The sequence below is a fragment of the Pongo abelii genome, chromosome 12 (assembly GCF_028885655.2).
Source record: "Pongo abelii isolate AG06213 chromosome 12, NHGRI_mPonAbe1-v2.0_pri, whole genome shotgun sequence".
In the NCBI taxonomy this organism is placed as follows: Eukaryota; Metazoa; Chordata; class Mammalia; order Primates; family Hominidae; genus Pongo; species Pongo abelii.
In genome coordinates, this window is record NC_071997.2 from 108,625,540 (window position 1) to 108,645,206 (window position 19,667).

Here is a 19,667-nt window from a genome sequence, read left to right on the forward strand (position 1 = left end):
ATGGTATAATCTTCTCGAGAAAAGAAGCTGAATCTATCTCATCTTTACATCTTTCTCATAACTTGGGACCATCTATGACTGACCCAAATAGCAGGCAAACAGAAAATTCCTGTTGAGTAGGCATACACAGAAAAGTATAATACACTGATGGCTTAAACTACATTAAGTATAAGCAAAAGGTGATACAAAATAGGATTTTTAATTTCTACCTAGCTTCTTCCTTACTTCATTTGAAAATAAAAGTTTCCCTGATTTACTGAATCAACTTATTTCAATCTCATATGATTTAAAAGCTTACCTGAGCATTATTCTCTTTACTTGATGTTCCCTGGCAATGTCGCCTTTTTTACATGGTGAAAATAACTGTTAAGGATTTGAAAGATTCTCCTTTCAATAGATAGTGCTTCACTGAGTCTTCACCTAGGCTCTTGCTGCAGGCTCTGTGTCTCTTTCTACATACCACAACTAAGTCAGTTAATATCATAGTATTAAAATCTTTTGTTACTGTTTCTCCCACTAACTTTAGGGCAGAGGGCCTATGTGTTGGCTCATCCTTATATCCCCAGAACCCAGCAGAGCACCTGGGAAAAACAGGCACTTAAATACTTACTAAGTGAATGATGAATAAATGAATGAGACATAATCCCGACATCTACACAAAATGAAATTTCAGTGTCTACATATGAAAAAAACATTTAAGAGACCGAAGACTTGTCTACCGAGAGAGCATCAAGCCTTTTGAAGCTTTGCAGTCGGCCTCTGGTTGCCATTTTGGCATAGCTAGTATTTTTAGTCATTTATAACTGTAACAGAGAAAAGCATTTCTACCCAAAAAGTCTCTTTAAATCAAAAAGTCTAGGCCAGTCATGGTGGCTCATGCATGTAATCCTAGCACTTTGGGAGGCCGAGGTAGGAGGATCGCTTGAGGCCAGGTGTTCAAGACCAGCCTGGGCAACACAATGGGACCTCGTCTCTACAAAACATTTAAAAATTAGCTGGGCATGGTGGCGGGCACCTGTAGTCCCAGCTACTCAGGAAGCTGAGGTGGGAGGATCGCTTGAGTCCGGGAGGTTGAGGCTGAAGCGAGCCATGCTTGTATCACTCCACTCCAGCTGGGAGACAGAACAAGACCTTGTCTCAGAAAACAAAAGTCTCAATGTTTGTGAAGTGTACATGTTAACCATAAGAAGAAATTTGCACCTAGATTTTTATTTTAAAAGTGTGATATAGATTTAGGCTGCCTTTTATAAAGAAAACTTAGGAAATTTCTAAATTTACTTGAACAGAGGAAAGGCTATGGTGAACGCATTAATGACTGATTCATGGAACAGAACTGATTTACCGAGACTTTTCTCCTTGTATAAAAAGTCAAGGTGAAGTAACAACATCCCTTTAATGCTGATGTGATTTCTAGAAGTCTGTTTTGACTGATAAGGTAATATAAAAGGGAAAAAATGCCAAAAACTAGAGTATTATAAAATCCTTCAGGGTCTCCCCATAAATTCCAAACCCTTTAGCATGACCTGTAAGATTCCTGCCTGCCTTTTCGGGCTCAGCTTTCTTCAGTGATTCCTGGCCTCCTTGCTCCACATGGTGGATTAGAGCCTGCGTGGTCCCACCTCTGTGGCAAATCCCTGACTCCACTCACAGAGGTAGACTTTTTTTTTTTTTTTTTTTTTTGAGACGGAGTCTCTTGCTCTATTGCCCAGGCTGGAGTGCAGTGGTGCAATCTTGGCTCACTGCAGCCTCCCCCTCCTGGGTTCAAGCGATTCTCCTGCCTCAGCTTTTCTGAGTAGCTAGGATAGCAGGTGCCCCCCCACCATGCCCAGCTAATGTTTGTATTTTTAGTAGAGATGGGCTTTCGCCATTTTGGTCAGGTTGGTCTCGAACTCCTAACCTCAGGTGATCTACCCGCCTCGGCCTCCCAAAGTGCTGGGATTACAGGCATGAGCCACTTCACCTCGCCAGAGGTGGACTCGATGGCAGCACCTCCCTGTTCTTCTCTGTGGCTAATGGTCAAGGAGTGCACAACTGACCCAAGTCTAGGATCAGATTCTCCTGGCTTTCTTCTAGGATTATAGACGTCTAACCAAAACAGAGACTTGGAAAGGTGTGTGAGTCACGTTCATGACAACAGCCTAGAAGGGTCTGAGATGCCTGCCGCTCAGGGGCCAGTGCTATCAAAGTTCCTGCCATTCTTGTGGAATTCAGTTTTTTCTCAGGGTTCTGTAAGATGCTTTGGCACTCTTCCAACAAATTTTTTTTTTTTTTAATCCCAAACCACTAGACCACCAGGGACCGATGGATTCCATTTGTGCTTATGTTAGCTCTGGTTAGCTTGTTACTTGCAATACAAATGATCTCAAATAATACGGAAATAGTACAAGGCTTCAGAGGAAATGTGAGATATTTGGAATTGGTATTCATGTCAAAGTGCAGGGAAAGGAAAAGCGTCTTCTCTTCACCATGTGGAATGAGCAGCTGTATTTGTGATACGATATCTGGGATTTGCTTCAAAGTCATCCAGTTAGGGTTGAGAAGTAGGTATGCATATACACAAAGCAAGACTGGTCATGAGGTAATCAGTATTGAAGCTGGATGTCAGAAACATAAGGATTCATTATACAATTATCATTATTTTTTCTATACTTCTCTGAAATTGTTCATAGTATAAAGTTTAAAAAAATCTAGTTTTCAGCCAGGTGCGGTGGCTCACGCTTGTAATCCCAGCACTTTGGGAGGCTGAGGCGGGTGTATCACTTGAGCCCAGGAGTTCAAGATCAGCCTGGGCAACAGGGTGAGACCTCATCTCTACAAAAAATACAAAAAATTAGCCAGGCATGATGGCGTACACCTGTAGTCGTAGCTACTCGGGAGGCTGAAAGGCAGAGAATTGCTTGAACTTGGGAGGTCCAGGCTGCAGTGAGCCGTGATCATGCCACTGCACTCCAGCCTGGGCAACAGAACGAGACCCTGTTTCAAAAAAAGAAAAGAAAGAAAGAAAATCTAGTTTCACTTAGAACCATATGTTGATTGGGGGTGAGACGCTGGGAGACTAGATAACTGTCATGGTAGAATAATTTAAAGAGGATGAGGAATATGGAATGAGAGAAAAATGGATAATTTAAAGCAAGACAATATAAAGCTCAGATGCCAGAATGTGCAAAGCATTAAAATATAGGGCCACTATTTTTAATAAATCTTATTCCGTCTGTGGCCCTCAAGTTCATAAATTGATCCTGTAGGTTGCTGAATTGCAACTGCAGTTGGATTAACATTGCTGCCAGTCTTTTATACGAAATCCAGGGCATTGACTAGGAAAGAGGGGGATCTTGGAATTATATATATGTGGGGAACAGACAGAACTGAAGAAGTCAGACTCCCCCAAGTCTTTTGAAAAGGTTACCATGGTGTCCCTTTGCCTAAGGAAAACAGAATTCGACTCTTCTATGCTCTGTGTCCTACTGTGTCTTCCTGTGACCAAGATTCAAACTCAACATGAGCCAGAGGGCAATGTTTAGAATCAGCAAGTGAGTAATTATACCCTAAATGAATTTTTTTTTTTTTTTTAGATGGAGTCTTGCCCTGTCACCCAGGCTAGAGTGCAGTGGTGCAATCTCGGCTCACTACAGCCTCCACCTCCAGGGTTCAAGCAATTCTCATGCCTCAGCCTCCCAAGTAGCTGGGATTACAGGTATGTGCCATCACACCTGGCTAATTTTTGTATTTTTAGTGGAGACAGGGTTTTGCCATGTTGGCCAGGTTGGTCTCAAACTCCCAACCTCAAGTCAGGTGTTTGGATGGAGGCCGAGGCGGGTGGATCACTTGAGCCCAGGAGTTCGAGATCAGCCTGGGCAACATGCCTCAGCCTCCCCAAAGTGCTGGGATTACAGGCATGACCGACCTCACCTGGCCAACCCCAAATGAATTTTTAAATTTTCTAAAGAATGTTGGAAAAACCTGGGGAGGATATGTGGATGTGGCCATGAAGGGTGCATGACCAAAGGGAGCATACCTTAATTGAGGAACAAACCAAATATACAAAGATGGACACTTAGGGAGCTGTAATTATTTTTATTGGTTCGTTCAGCAATATTTCTTAACTTCTGGGGAAAATACATGGTATTGCCATTTCTTAATTATCACAGACACTGAACTCAAAAATTAAAGGAAGTTTGTTGCAGATGCTTTTTTTAGAGACAGGACAATTCTTGAGTGCCTTCCTTGGCCTTCACCCTGATTCCTGGGAGCAGATGACTTCCTCTGAAACAGCCTGATTTTGTGTATCCTTTCACCAATCAAGGATCAGGGTGTGTGCTCCTTGGTTGCTGAAACCTTTTGAAGGTGACAAAAGGGAAGAGTTGAGTGTGGTATGGAGATGAGGGGCTTGCAAGAGCAGAAAGCGTTCCCCAGCTAAGCTGGGCTGATCCCCCTGAAGGCTGTCCTGCCAGAGCCTAGTGACTCATCTCTCAGGCAGGGTCTCCACCTAGTCCTCCTGCCTCAGCCTTTCCTCACGCTGTCTGGAGTCAGAAGCACTGAGAGATTCAGGGACATGGTCAAATAGATGGTGTGGATCACTGATGTGTGACATGATTTGAGGGAACCTTGAGGGAACCCCTGTGGTCTCAGCTTTCAGATGTCAACATGTCTGGAGTACTAATTTCCACTTGGATTGTTGTGATTTAGAAAATACTAGGTTCCTTTCTTCCCTTTTCTCTTCAAATCTCTAAATCTCTATTCTGTGCCTCACTATCAGCTGATGATCTCACTTCATTGAGAAAATGAGTAAACAGAAGGAAACAATCTTCCTTTTGCAAAATCCACTGAGCTAGTTTGACCTACATCCATGTACTCGGCCTTCCCTCTTCATACAATGGATAGAGTGTCCTGTCCACCTGAGTCCAGGGTGATACCTCCTCACCTGTGGAAGGACCCTGTTCTTCTATTATGCCCCTTCTCTCCCCAGCATCATCAAATCTCCTTCTCTATGGGAGCATTCCCATCAGGAAACATACATGTTATAATATCAATATCACTGATAAAAACATTCCCTTGCCTTACCTTCTCCAGCCACTTTATAGCAAAACCCCACAAAAGCATCGCTTATTCTGTCTCCACATCCTCACCCCAATTCTCTCCTGAACCCACTCTAATCAGCTTTCATTTCAGCTGCTCCACTTAACCTCTCTGAAGAAAATCAGCAGTTACGCCTATATCTCCCCAGTCCTCATTTTACCTCCCTCTCAGCAGCATTGCCACATGGCTGAGCGTGCCCTCTCTTCTGAAACCCTTTCCCTACTGGGCCTCTGCAGCAGTACATACTTCTGCTTTGCTTCCTTCCATACCAGCCTCTAGCTCCATGCATTTTCCTTCACCAGCTCTGCCTCCTTGCCCCAACCTCTAAATCTTGGCGTTCCACAAGACTAGCCCTTGGCCCTCTTCTCTTTGACACCCCCAGGTGATTGCATGATTTCACACAGCATCTATATGAGGATGACTCTCAAAAACCTGTCTCCACCACCAGTCTCCCCTGAACTCCAGACCTGTACCTGCACCTGCCTACTGTATATCTCCTCTTGGGTGTAGGATGGGCTTCTACAAAGATACTGAAATGGATCTAATTTTAGTCTCAGTATCTCTTTAGGTGATAGAGGCTATGTTCCTAAGTGAAGAATGAAGTAGTGGCAGTTCCATCAGATGCTTAGAGCCAGAGACAGTCCTAAGCAAACAGCTGGAAAAGAAATCCGGTGAGAAATTCTGAGCAATAGGAATTTTCTCTGAAGATCACTTGGAAGTGCCCCATGAGAAAAACCACTAGCTTCAAACCCCTGCCAAGCCCAGAGAATGCCTTACACTAAAATAGATCATCATAAAATTAATAGGTAAGAACTTTCCTGCCCACCCATTACTTCTCTTTCCTCCCTCCCACTGTGGACTCTGAAGATATCAGAAATCACAGTGGCAAGAAACAGGGGTAAGGAATAGGAGAATAAGAAGGGAAAGAGAGAAGACATCTACCTCTCTCTTCTTTCTTGGAGCTCCAGCTTCAGCAGCCCCAAACCGGGGGAGGGAGACCTTAAATGAAGATTGAAGCATTGGTGATTTTGTTATACGAGACTGACCATATTAGTTACTGAACAGTCTGTCTTCATAACCAGAGGCTGTTTATTATCTGAGAATGCCCAGGGCAGGGGAAGAACCAACCCCAACAGAACAGTTTTAAATGGACAGTGAGGGGAAGAGTTCATTTGCTCTAAAATCACACCCTACAAATCCTCCTTCAGTATCATAATTATTGCAATGGAATCAGCCCCAAACACGATTATTCCTCACTTCTGCACTTCTCTCCCTGCAAACCTGCTTTCCCCCTAGACCTCCCTAGGTCAGTGACTAGGACCACAATCCACCCAGGCCCCTCCGCACTGATTTCTCGCTTTCACCCACTTCCACGCCGACAAACGAGCTCTGCCAGCTCCTCTCCACCCACGCTGGAGCCTGGAGCCCTCACTCTCATCTGGCCTGGAACCCTCACTGCCTGATGGCCCTGCCTCGGCTCCAGCATCAGCAGTTGTTTATGCAGCAGCCATGTTCTTCTTTGTACAATGCTGATTAGATATGATTTCCCCCTACTCCAAACCTCCGCACGGCTTCCCCTCACACTTTGAATTTTATTCTAACTGCCTGTCCCGGCCTGTAACCCCAACCTGCCTGGCTCCTGCCTCTGCTCCAGCCTCACCTCTCACCCTCTCTCAGCACTCACTATCCTCAGCCTCCCCACTTTTTCTTGCTGTTTCCTGAACACACCAGCCTCACTCCCATCTCAGGCTTTTGCCTGGGCCCATCCATCTGCGCGACACTCTTTCCCCAGATCTCTCCACGCCTCACTCCCTGGGTTCCTCAGACTGCTGCACAAACGTCATCTCAGAGGAGAAGCCTCCTCTGACTTCTCCACCTAAAACAGTCCTCTTCATTCGTCCCCCACTCTCCCACCCCACCCCCTCTACCTGCTTTGTTTTCCTTATTACTAACTCACGTGATGTTATGTGTTTATTCGGTTGACTATTGTCTATTTCCCCATCAAAATGTAAGCTCCAGGATATCGGAGCCATCTCTGTTTTGTTTCCCACTGTGTCTCCAGCCCCTGAAACACTGCCTGGCTCAGAGTTGGCGCTTGTTAAAATTTTGAGGAAGCAAGCAAGCAAGCAAGCACATGGGAGGATACCAAAACATGGCAGTGAAAGGAGCTAAACACACAAAAGAAAAGGTTAGTAAATTTTCATGAATGAGTAAAAAAAGTAGCACCCCTGTCCTTTAGGGGTAGGAGTGGGGAAATGGAGAGACAGTCAGAAAGGAAGATGGCAAGATTGAAGGATACTCAGAAGACAGGCCATTCACATGCTGATTTCTAACTGGGAGTGGGGAGGAAGGCCATAACTTCTCGAATACACTCCTAAGAGGCTGACTCTGGACAAGAGAACTGGAGGGAGAAGCTCCACTTAGACCCAGAAATGGTAGGCTGGGCTAGCTCAGTCAAATGGCCACCAACTTTAACCATCATTACCTTAGGATGAGAAATCTATGCTCTGTAAACACCTATATCTATCTATCTATCTATCTAGCTATCTAGCTATCTATATCTATATCTGAATACAGAAATATATATATATACACACACATATATATATATATATATATATTTTTTTTTTTTGAGACGAAGTTCCTCTCTTGTTGCCCAAGCTGGAGTGCAGTGGCACGATCTCAGCTCACCGCAACCTCCGCCTCCCAGATTCAAGCGATTCTCCTGCCTCAGCCTCCTGAGTAGCTGGGATTACAGGCCCCCATCACCACGCCCGGCTAACTGTATTTTCAGTAGAGACGGGGTTTCTCCATGTTGGTCAGGCTGGTCTCAAACTCCCAACCTCAGATGATCTGCCCACCTCGGCCTCCCAAAGTGCTGGGATTACAGGCATGAGCCACTGCACATGGCCCAACACCTAATATTTCTATAAACTTTCCATTTTAAATGTTGGGGCTTTTTTCTTCATTTATTGCACATGCTGGGAGAGGAAGGAGTCAAGCACCAGGGTATAAAATTGTGCTCTTCCATGGTCATTCAGACAGAATCAAGAATACAGGTTCTAAATGTCTTTAAGTTCAGAATCCAGATCAGGGTCAGAAGAGGTTGACAGCTGCTGCTAGGGGCTGGGGGCAGCTGGGACAACGGCAGACGACAGGCATGGAGCTGACCATGGAGGGCTCCTGTCTGGGACCTGAGGATCCTTGGAGATCACGTAGGGAACTGACAGCAGAGCGTCAGAGCAGACAGGGGCTGGTACTAGGAGTTGGAGGGACGATCACATCTGCACAGAGAGGACCTGAAAATGCATTGTCCTTTTATATGTATCCCAGAATACTGTGTAGGGCCTCTCTGTAAGGATGGGGCCAGGGTTGCTCCTTGGCCTTAAGTTGGCCTCATGAGGAGTCCAGTATGAGCCCTGCAAACTTGTCAGCTGGAGACACCGCTGCTTGAGACACTGGGCAATTCCTCTAAATAATTCATGATACTTCTTCTCAACTCTTCAAATGCAAGGAATTCCCATTCTTTTAGGAAACTCTGGATCTCCTGGTTACTCCAGGTTTTAATTAACTGGTCTGGGCATTTTTCTGGTTCCTCAGTTTTATTTTCCTCCTTTACGTCCAAGCATTTCTAGTAATTTCAGTCTGAAGTCTCACTTTCTCCCTTCTTATTCCTGAGTTTTCTCCCAGGATCCTTTCCACCAGTCACAGGGCCTACTCCAGGGTCCACAGAGAACAAGCCCTCGCTCAGCCCTAATGCAATCCAGGAGTCACAAGGTGCCGAGTGAGGAAGCGCGGGTACTCCTCTCTGCTGCTGGCAATCTCTCAATATGGGGGCTCTCACTTCCTAAATTTTACTACTTGAATTTAGTATTGGTCCTTTTGAAAATTTTCTACCTATCTTGACTGCCTTTAGGTTCACAAAATGTGGGGCCTGGCTTGGCTATGCTAAGTGGTAAATGGTAGAGACAGGGTGGAGATGGCGGAATGAGAGAGGGGCTGGGGAAATCCTGGACAGCGTGGCCCACCCACCAGGGGGCACCCTCATCGTGTGACTCCACCAGGGGGCCAGGGCAGCCCTCTCCATTCCCTCTGAATAAAGGGCACCTGCCCCTCAGCTGCTTCTAACCTATTCCCCACTGCCTCCTCTCTTCCTGGAAGCCTGCCATACAAAGAAAGTTCCCAGGTGCTCAGATTTTGGTATCAGCGATTGCCACCTTATGTATGATGAAATGGGACAGCCCCAGCTCTTACCCATCCTGGTCTTCCTCCCGTTCCTGGCTGAGGCTCAAGGAAGAAAAATATCCTTCAGAGGTGGCCTCTTTTGCACTTGGATTCTTTCCCTCCTGATAGCACAGCGGTTCTCTTTCTAGAAAGGATGACCCTTTGTTTCTGCAGGAAGGAACCAGAAAGGAAGGGATTCTCTTAACTCTCAACTCAACTGTAGCACTTAATATTTTTATTTAAATTTGAAGTTGATGAGTTCTATGTGAATTTGTGTATTTTTATGAAAATAAATGTATTTACTTTTTTGTGTGAAAATAAACCCAAATAAATAGTATTGCCTTGCTCTAGTCACAGTTTCAGCTGTAATCTCTGTGCTGCTTAATCAAACAGCTTTGGGTCCTTTGGAGTGAATGATCCCTCACAGAGTTGTCCAGTTTGCCCTCCTTGAGAAGGTCTAACTCTGCCAAGGACAAATATGCCTTCTCCACCCCTGCTGCCAGAATTGGGATGCTTCCCTTATTCATGGAAGAGAATCCAGTCTTCCTCTTTCTTCTAGAGTGAGCCTAGACTTAAGCCTCTAGTGTAAAATATAGGAACCCACTACTCCAGCAATGTAATATCCTCCTTCACATGTGGGTCTCGCTCTGCTGGAAGATGTATTTGAGAACAAAATCTCTCCTTTTATATCATTTATCAAAATTAAATAGAATTAAGATGCTTATTATTGTAAAATCTTACCCAAACAGGTCTATTTGAGACTCTGGCAATTAGGGATTGCAGAGGAACTTACTCCTTTGGACCCCAATATGCAAGAGTGATTCTCAATTCTATCTTTTCAATCAATCATTCTATCTTTTAAGGCCTTCCACTACCAAGGGAATAGGGCTTAGTTTGGACACTTCCTTTTTCCCCTCACTTGTGGCTCCTATTCAAGAAACAACCCAGCAAATGGTTAAACCACACCTCAAGGACAATAAGCCCATGTTGGCCAACGCCCTCCCCAGCTGTCATCTGTTTCCACTGTACATCACTAAGGTCCTCAGGAGACAATTAGTCATTCTCTCTGCTGGTCATACCAGCATCTCCAAAAGCCCTCCAGCTTCTGCCACACTGTATTTATTCAACAAATTCTGAGCCTGTTCAGGAAAAGGAAACTACTGCAGCTTACTTTGGGCACTTTTTAGGAACAGAGAATTGTACGCCAATCTCCTAGAAAGTCATATAAGCTCACTTTTCTTGCACCTTGCTAGGTCCCTTTTTTATTATTATTATCAATAATTTTAATAAGGTATAATTTATATGACATAAAATTCACCCATTTTAAGTGTACAAGTCAATGGTTTTTAGTATATTTACAGAGTTGTGAAACCACCACGACAATCTTATTTTAGAACATTTTCATCAACCCCAAGGCTCCATGCTCATTAAGTCACTCTCCATTCCCATCCCCAGCCCTAAGCAACTACCATCTACCTTCTGTCTTTACAGATTTGCCTTTTCTGAACATTTTGTATAAAAAAAATTCTATATGTAGCTTTTTATTATTGGCTTCCTTCACTGAGTACAATGGTTTTGAAGTTTGTCTATGTTGCAGCATGTATCAGTATTTTTTTCCTTTTAAATGCCAAGTAATATTCCATTGTATGGATATACCACATCCTGTTTATCCATTCATCAGCTGATAGACATTTGGGTTGTTTCCACTTTTTTGGCTGTTGTGAATAATGCTGCTATGAACATCCATATCCTAGCCTTTATGTGGGTATGTTTTCATTACTCCTGAGTAGAAACCTAGGAGCGGAATTGCTGGGTCACATAATAATGTAATGTTTAACATCTTGAGAAACTGCCAAGCTGCCTTCCAAAGTTGCTGCACCATTTTACATTCCCTCCAGCAATATCTGAGGGGCAGCACGACTTTTAACCAGATAATTACAAGATACATAATTATGTAGAGAAATCTCTTAATTCTAAAACTAGTTAGCTGAGATGATTCCCCACATTATATACATAGTATTTGATAGTATGTACCATTCTCTGTTTATAACAACATCTTTCACTCTGGGTACAATATTGTAACAGCTACTACCCACCCAAACCAGTCCCGAACTCCATTTATACTACTCCAATTCAATTTTAAATCTCCTAACCTTTTAGCTTTAGTACAAGTTGTTAACAATTTTTTTTCCATGACTGTGTTTGTTATTTCTGTATTAGCTACTTGTTTTGTTGTTGTTGTTTGGTTTTTTTGTTTGTTTGTTTTTGAGACAGAGTCTTGTTCTGTCGCCCAAGCTGGAGTGCAGTGGCACAATCTTGGCTCACTGCAACTTCTGCCTCCTGGGTTCAAACAATTCTCCTGCCTCAGCCTTCCAGATAACTGGGATTATAGTTGCCCACCACCACACCTGACTAATTTTTGTATTTTTAGTAGAGACAGGGTTTCACCGTGTTGGCCAGGCTGGTCTCGAACTCCTGACCTCAGGTGATCCACCCACCTCGGCCTCCCAAAGTGCTGGGATTACAGGCATGAGCCACCGCACCCAGCCTACTTGTTCTTTAAGACCAGAAAAGCCTGGGAAGTGTTGCCACCTCACCAGACACAGTGGTGGGAGATGCCCAGTGTCCTGCCACAGTGGAACCTTGTGTGTGCCTCAGCACCGTCTCAGCAACATGAAAGGATGGCAGGGGATGGCAGCACAGCCTAGCATCTTAGCAAAAGAAGAGCAAAGCTATGGAAGAACAGACTTACTTGTAAATAACTGTGTTTTCTTCTTCCTGGGATTCCAAAAGATAAGGAGCTCTTGCCAAGGGTTTCAAATCAAAACTACAGTCGTTAAAATTCACTTTCACCTTTAACCTTTAACAAGATAACAAGTGTGAGAAGGTTTTTTTGTTCTTTTTTATTGTTGTTTTTTGAGACAAGATCTCTGTTGCTCAGGCTGCAGTGCAGTCGTGTGATCACAGCTCACTGCAGCCTCAACCTCCTGGGTTCAAGGGATCCCTCCCACTTCAGCCACCCTCTGAAGCAGCTGGGACTACAGGCATGCACCACCATGCCAAGGGATTTATTTTTATTTTTTGTAGAGATGGGGTCTCAACATGTTGCCTAGGCTGGTCTCAAACTCCTGGCCTCAAGCGATCCTCCTGCCTCGGCCTCCCAAAGTGCTGAGATGATAGGCATGAGCCTCCATGCCTGGCGGGATGAGAATGTTTTGAAAACAATACTAGGAAGAATTATTATACACTGACTGCTAAATATAGAGACAAAAACATCATTACTCCAAACTGGTATACATTCTTGGATGAAATCAGTTGTTTTAGAGTTTCTGAAACCATGATGGAGATTGATTTACTATTCACTGAGAACCAAGGATCAGCTAAGCAAAGTTTAAAGTACTCCCTATCCACTAAGAGCTTAAACTCCAAAGTAACAAGAAGCCACAGAAATTGTGTCATTTATAAGCATTATATAAAATGCTTTTCCCTAGAGAGAATCCAAACATTCCACTTCCCAGTCCTTTGCCATGGGGTGGCAGACAGGTACCTTAGAGTCCTCCAATCTTGCACCCATGCAAGGGTTGATTGGAAGGGTGATATTGGCCCTGCATAGAACATACACTTTGCTGGCACAGAGAAAACATAGAATGTAGTATAGCAATGTATGAAATGCTTCAAGCAGAAAAGGAACCAATCACCAAGATAAGAAAGCAATAAGAGCCTATTGGGAATGAACAAGCATATTGGGGGGAAAAAGGAAATTTAAGAAATTAAAATCTTAATATCCAACACAGCGAAGAAAGAATTAGCAAACTGGAAAATATATACAAAGAAATTGCCTAGGAAAATGGAAAATATAAAGGACATATTAAAAGATATGAAGACAATAAGAAGGCCTAATATATATATCTAATCTGAGCCCAGAAGCAGAATGCAAAGAATGAAGAAAAAGCAATATTTAAAATGATAACTGCTGTATATTTTCCTGAACTGATGATAAACATGAATACAGGGATCCAGGAAGCACAACATATACCAGTAGGTTAAATAAAAAGAAATCCAGCTGGGTGCAGTGGCTAACGCTCGTAATCCCAGCACTCTGGGAGTCTGAGGTAGGTAAATCACTTGAGTCCAGGAGTTCGAGACCAGCCTGGTCAACATGGTGAAACTTCATCTCTACTAAAAATACAAAAATTAGCTGGGTGTAGTGGTGCATGCCTGTAGTCCCATCTACTTGGGGAGCTGAGAAGTGGGGATCGCTCGAGCCCAGGAGGTCAAGGCTGCAGTGAGCCAAGGTCGCGCCACTGCACTCCAGTCTGGGTGACAAAATGAGACCCTGTCTCAAAAAAAAGAAAAGAAAAGAAACCCATACCCAGACATCAGCAGTGAGAATGCAGGACACCTAAAGACAAAGAGAAGATCTTAGCAGCAGCCCCAGAAAAAGGACAGAAAATCAGAGTGACAGCAGACTTCTCAAAAACAACAATAGAAGCCAAAAAACAAGAGAATTATGTCTTTAAAACATTAAGAGAAATAATTGTCAATCTAGAATCGTGTGCTTGGCAAATTATCTTCAAAGGTAAACAAACATTGAATTGTAAAGGCCAAACTTCAGAAAAAAGGAAAATGATCCCAGAAATTTGGTATAAAATGGAAAGAGGGACGGGATGCATATGGATTCCTTCCTCTTTGTAGCTGTCTCCCATACCTATATCTGCTACAGAACTGTACCGAACTCCTATTGGTAACTTCAGATGGGATGTTTCCTCTTGGATGTACCCAAACTAGAGGTCATTTATTAAATTAATAAAATTATAAAACAAAGCACTGAGTGATTTAAATCCCAAGAAACTGTTGTTCCTCATTTTCTATTTTTATCCAAGTTCTACCTTTGTCTGCTTTCTATTAGGCTAGGTTAAATGACCCTTCTTTGTGTGTCCATAATAATATGTGCATATCACATTGTAGTAGAATGATCTGCTTAAATATCTGTCTTCTCTATTAGATTGTGAATGCTTTAAAGGCAATTACAACTCATACATGATTCTTTGATGGAATGAATTAATGTAATGTTATAGGACGAATTGCGTGCACCCAAAAAAATATCTTCAAATCCTAATCCCTGGCATCTGTGAATTTGACCTTATTTGGAAACAGGGTCTTTGCAGATGTTATCAGGTTAAAATGAGGTAATACTGGATTAGGGTGGTGGACCCTAACCCACTGACAGGTGTCCTTATCAGAAGAGGGGAATTTGGACACAGACACAGAGAGAAGACCATGTGAAGATGGAGACAGAGACTGCAGAGATAAGGCTATAAACCGAGGAACACCAAGGATTGCTGTGACCATCAGTAGCTAGGAAAGAGACAAGGAGCTTTCAGAGAGAGCGGCCCTGCCAGTACCTGGACGTTAGTCTTCCAGCCTCCAGGACTGTGGAGAATAGATTCCTGTCATTTCAAGCTGCTCAGTTTGCAGTGTTTTGTTATGGCAAGCCCAGGAAACTAATACATACGATAACAATTCTCAAAACTTCGAGCTCCTCTCTGACTCTTAGTTCTCCCTGGCCCTCCAAATGTAGTCACCAAAATCTAGAATTCCCTTGTGTCATCATATCGATCTCTGTTTCACTCCTCTTGCCACCATCGTGACTGAGGCTTTTATTACCAAAAATGTGGATTCCCATTTTTTAAAAAACTCTTCAGTGATCTCCAACCTCCAGTCCTATCCTATATCCAAACTGTCATATACCTCACACGTCAGATTAAAGTTTCTAAAAGCACCATCTCCAGCATCTCACTCCCTCCTCAGCTATCCTCACTGACTCCCCATTCCCTACGTGGTAAACTCCCAACTCTTTAGCTAGTATTGAAGGTTCTTTGCAAAATGGCTACAACCTAGATTCACAGACTTAATCAGTGACTGCTCATCCATTCATTCATTACACAGACAAGTAAACAGGTGCAAACTGTGTGATCGATGAAAAAGTACATCGTGGGACAAAAGAGAGACTAATCTGTACCGCCTAGTGTAAGGAGGTGGTTTGGAATGACTTCAGAGAGGAAGTTTTAAAGTGGCATTTTAATAGAGTCTTGGAAACAATGTTTTCCAAAAAAAAAAAGGAGGTTCAGAGAGAAAGCCCAGCATATGTGAAGAATACCATTGATTCAGGTAGTTGTGGAAGACCTGCTACTGTTGGAGTACAGAGTAGAAGGGAGAGAAAAATCAGCCCAATCTTTTATGTCATTCCAAAGAGATCACATTTTAACTGAGGGACACAGGAATCACTAAAGAGATTAAGTTGGGCAGTAACATGACATGCCACATTTCACCCTGGTAGCACCATGCAACATAAGGGAAAGTGTGGCACTGTGTTTTAGAATGTAGGCTGTGGAGTCAGAGACCTTAGTTCAGTTTCCAAATCTACTGCCTTATGGCTATAAATAAGTGGTTTTCAACCTGGTATGTGTTGGAATCATCTGAGGATCTTGAAAAAAGACTGATGTCTAGGTCCCACCCTCAGAGATTCTGACTTCATTTGTCTAGGGTATGGCTTGGATATTAATTTTTTTTTTTTTTTTTTTTTTTGAGACAGAGTCTCACTCTGTTGCCCAGGCTGGAGTGCAGTGGTGTGATCTCGGCTCACTGCAACTTCCGCCTCCCAGGTTCAAGCAATTCTCCTACCCCAGACTCCTGAGTAGCTGGGATTACAGGCATGCACCACCAGGCCCGGCTATTTTTTGTATTTTTAGTAGAGACCGGGTTTCACCATGTTTGCCAGGCTGGTCTCAAACTCCTGACCTCAGGTGATCCACCTGCCTCAGCCTCCCAGAGTGCTGGGATTATAGATGTGAGCCACCATGCCCGGCTGGAATTTTTTTTTAACTTTCCATGATATTCTGATATAAAGCCAAAGCTGAAAAATACTGCTATAAAATTGACAAGGTCCTTAAGTCATCTGTGTAATAGTACCTACCAAATAAAATTTCTATGAAGATGAAACAAAATTAGCACATGTTGAGAAGTGTATAACTCATTCTATGCATCAGCACATAAAATGTTCTCCAAGATAGACTATATAATAGGCCACAGAACAAGTGTCAGTAAATTTAAGAAAATCAAAATTATATCAAGTACTCTCTCAGACCACAGTGGAATAAAATTGGAAATCAACTCCAAAAGGAACCCTCAAAACCATGCAAATACGTGGAAATTAAATAACCTGCTCCTGAGTAATCATTGGGTCAACAATGAAATCAAGATAGAAATTTAAAAAGTCTTTGAACTGAAGGATAATAGTGACACAACCTATCATAACCTCTGGGGTACAGCAAAAGTGCTAAAAGGAAAGCCTACATCACAAAGACTGAAAGAGCACAGACAATCTAAGGCCACACCTTACAGAACCTGAGAAACAAGAACCATCCAAACCCAAACCTAGCAGAAGAGAAATAAAGAGATCAGAGCAGAACTAAATGAAATTAAAACAAACAAACAAAAAAAAATACAAAAGATAAATGAAACAAAAAGCTGGGGGAAAAAAAAAGAAATGTATAACAGTGTCTGGTACGTCGGAGCTCAATAAATAATAAATGTTATTATAGATTGGACATGAGAATGGGAATTTGGTTTATGGGAATGTTTAGGAAGGGGCAAATTATTATTTTTATTATTTTTGAGATGGAGTTTTGCTCTTGTTGCCCAGGCTGGAGTGCAATGGCCCAATCTCGGCTCACTGCAACCTCTGCCTCCAGGGTTCAAGCGATTCTCCTGCCTCAGCCTCCAGAGTAGCTGGGATCACTGGTTTGTGCCACCATGCCTGGATGATTTTTTGTATTTTTAGTAGAGACGGGATTTCACCATGTTGGCCAGGTTGGTCTCAAACTCCTGACCTCAGGTGATCTACCTGCTTCAGCCTCCCAAAGTGCTGGGATTACAGGTTGTGAGCCACCACGCCTGGCCAGAAGGGGCAAATTAGAAGGAGATTTAGGAATGGATATGACAGAGTCCAGTGCTGGATTAAGTAAAGGGATAATGAGCAATAAAGAAGAACCCTGATATTTCCTATAACCAGGAACACAAAAAAAGCAAGTTAGATGCATAAGATGACAAGCACGACTCGCTCACTTTTGGATAGGTTGAATTTGACTTATGTGTGGAAAATAGACAATTGAATATTTGTGACTGGAACACAGAAGGCACACACATCTTACTACAGTCTTCTGAAGACATTCCAGAACTGTCTTAGTGGTTAAGCACTTGAGCTTCTTCCCACCCTCAGACTCCTGGCCCCATCAGCACCTTCTACATAAGGGTATGGGATGTGGACCCCAAGTGTTCAGGCTGGAGACTGAAAAGTGGCATCACAATTATCTTCAAAATTTGAAAAATATATTGGAGAGAAGCTGTTCCTCTATAGGATATATAGGAAATTCCTCTATAAGAAATAAAAATATGAGCATGGTGGCCAGGTGCAGTGGCTCACGCCTGTAATCCCAGCACTTTGGGAGGCCAAGGCAGGCAGATCACCTGAGGTCAGGAGTTCAAGACCAGCCTGGCCAACATGGTGAAACTCTGTCTCTAACAAAAATACAAAAAATTAGCCGGGCGTGGTGGCGGATTCCTGTAATCCCAGCTGCTCGGGAGGCTGAGGCAGGAGAATTGCTTGAACTGGGGAGGCAGAGGTTGCAGTGAGCCAAGATCGGGCCACTGCAATCCAACCTGAGCAACAAGAGCAAAAATCCATCTCAAAAAAAATAATAATAATTATATATATATATATATATATATAAGCCTGGTCTTCAATGACTTCTGGCACACACTTGCTTAGTGTGTAAAGACTAAGATTCAGTAAAAAGGCTCATAGAAGAAGCCAGTCACCCGCAAACACGCCAGCCTCCATAAGGCTACAGAAGTATGAGGTCACAGAAGATAATCTGAAAATCATCTAAAAAGGACATTTTCTTTACCACATTAATCACCACCAGCACCTTAGTAAGGGTGGAAACAAATAGTTTGACTGGAACTCACTGTATGCCCATTAATGTGATTTGCTCACTATAAAATCAATATTCTAAATATCATCTTAATACATGATCAGAGTTAAACCTATTATCACTGTATGCCCATTAATTGCTCACTATAAAATCAATATTCTAAATATCATCATCTTAATATACGATCAGAGTTAAACCTATTATAAATAGACTCCTGGTTTGGGTGGAACCTATTTAATTACTAGGGCTAGGATTATGATGCTCAAAGTAGACAAAGAAAAAAAAGTAACAGCCATTGTTTCAAAATTCTGTTTTAAGGTTTATTTCTGTCTTATGTAACATTCACAATGCCATTTGTGGCCACTTTTTAAAAATAACAAATGAAATGATTTTAGTTCTGCTTCCATTTAGGATGTAGAAAGCATCCTAAAATAGAAATAATGATGCTCTAGAAATAATGGTGCTCTCACCCCAAGGGCAAAAAAAGGCCAGATAATCTACAAAAACATAACTTTTATTGAGCCCATCAGATTTCAAGGCAAAGAAGTAAACTGAATTCCAAAGACAAGTCCCTCCCACGAGAGGCAGGACACAAAACCTGCTTCGCCTTTGGTAGAACATGAGAGGAAAGGGTGGCTTCCTCTCTTTTTCCTCTCATGCTCAGATAAAAAAAGAAAAAAATTGATGATTAGTTGGATTTTATTAAAATTTAAAATGTGTGCTCTGCAAAAGACACTGTTAAGAGAATGAAAAGATAAGCCACAGACTGAGAGAAATTATTTGCAAAATATATACCTGATAAGGGACTTACATTCAAAATATACGAAGAATTCTTAACACTCTACAATAAGAAAACAAACAACCCATTTTAAAAATGATCAAATGATCTGAACAACAGACACCTCACCAAAGAAGATACACAGATGGCAAAAAAAAATGTGAAAATAGTATATGGCAAAGAAGCATATGAAAAGATGCTGGAGGCAGAGTAAGATGGCAGAATAGAAGTCTACACCCTTTATTCCCCGCACTGGAACACCAAATTTAAACATCTATCTGCACACAGAAAAGCACCAACACAAAAACCAAAAATCAGGTGAGCAATCAGAGTACCTCGTTTTAACTTCATATCACTAAAAGAGGCATTGAGGAGAGCAGGAGGGACAGTCTTGAATCACTGATGCCACCTCTCTCCTACTCCCCCATCACAGCCGTGTGGTACAGAGAGAGAGTTTGTGCATTCGGGGAGGGTGAGCCCAGTGAGTAGGGGACTTATGTTGAATTCGGTTCTGCCCTGTCACAACAGAGAATAAAGCCATGCTGGGCTCAGCCAGCACCTGCTCAGGAAGCCAACATTTGGTCCAGCCTTAG

The 19,667-nt window shown here is 42.7% G+C and overlaps 1 protein-coding gene and 1 long non-coding RNA gene across 15 annotated transcripts in view; one reads left to right on the forward strand and one right to left on the reverse strand.

The window, feature by feature from the left end:
• Nucleotides 1-3,401: 3,401 nt before the first annotated feature.
• LOC129057736 (uncharacterized) lies at nucleotides 3,402-9,650 on the forward strand. Of its 2 annotated transcripts, none has more exons than XR_008522475.2 (3): nucleotides 3,402-3,694; nucleotides 7,139-7,264; nucleotides 7,712-9,650. It is a non-coding gene; the product is annotated as an uncharacterized LOC129057736 (long non-coding RNA). The 2 variants fall into 2 exon arrangements; XR_010136326.1 differs by lacking the exon at nucleotides 3,402-3,694 and adding an exon at nucleotides 5,613-5,882.
• Nucleotides 4,060-19,667, reverse strand: part of FAM228B (family with sequence similarity 228 member B) — an 87,529-nt gene continuing 71,921 nt past the window's right edge. For 11 of the 13 annotated variants that reach the window (XM_054548317.2, XM_054548313.2, XM_054548314.2 and 8 more), the window contains 4 exons: nucleotides 12,053-12,160; nucleotides 9,331-9,468; nucleotides 6,019-6,075; nucleotides 4,060-4,335 (listed from right to left, as the gene is read on the reverse strand). In XM_054548317.2, coding sequence (XP_054404292.1) covers nucleotides 4,299-4,335; nucleotides 6,019-6,075; nucleotides 9,331-9,468; nucleotides 12,053-12,160 — 340 coding nt within the window. In that variant the 3' untranslated portion in view covers nucleotides 4,060-4,298. The remainder of the gene's footprint in view (nucleotides 4,336-6,018; nucleotides 6,076-9,330; nucleotides 9,469-12,052; nucleotides 12,161-19,667) is intronic. The other 2 variants (XM_054548307.2, XM_054548308.2) reach the window with 1 other exon arrangement.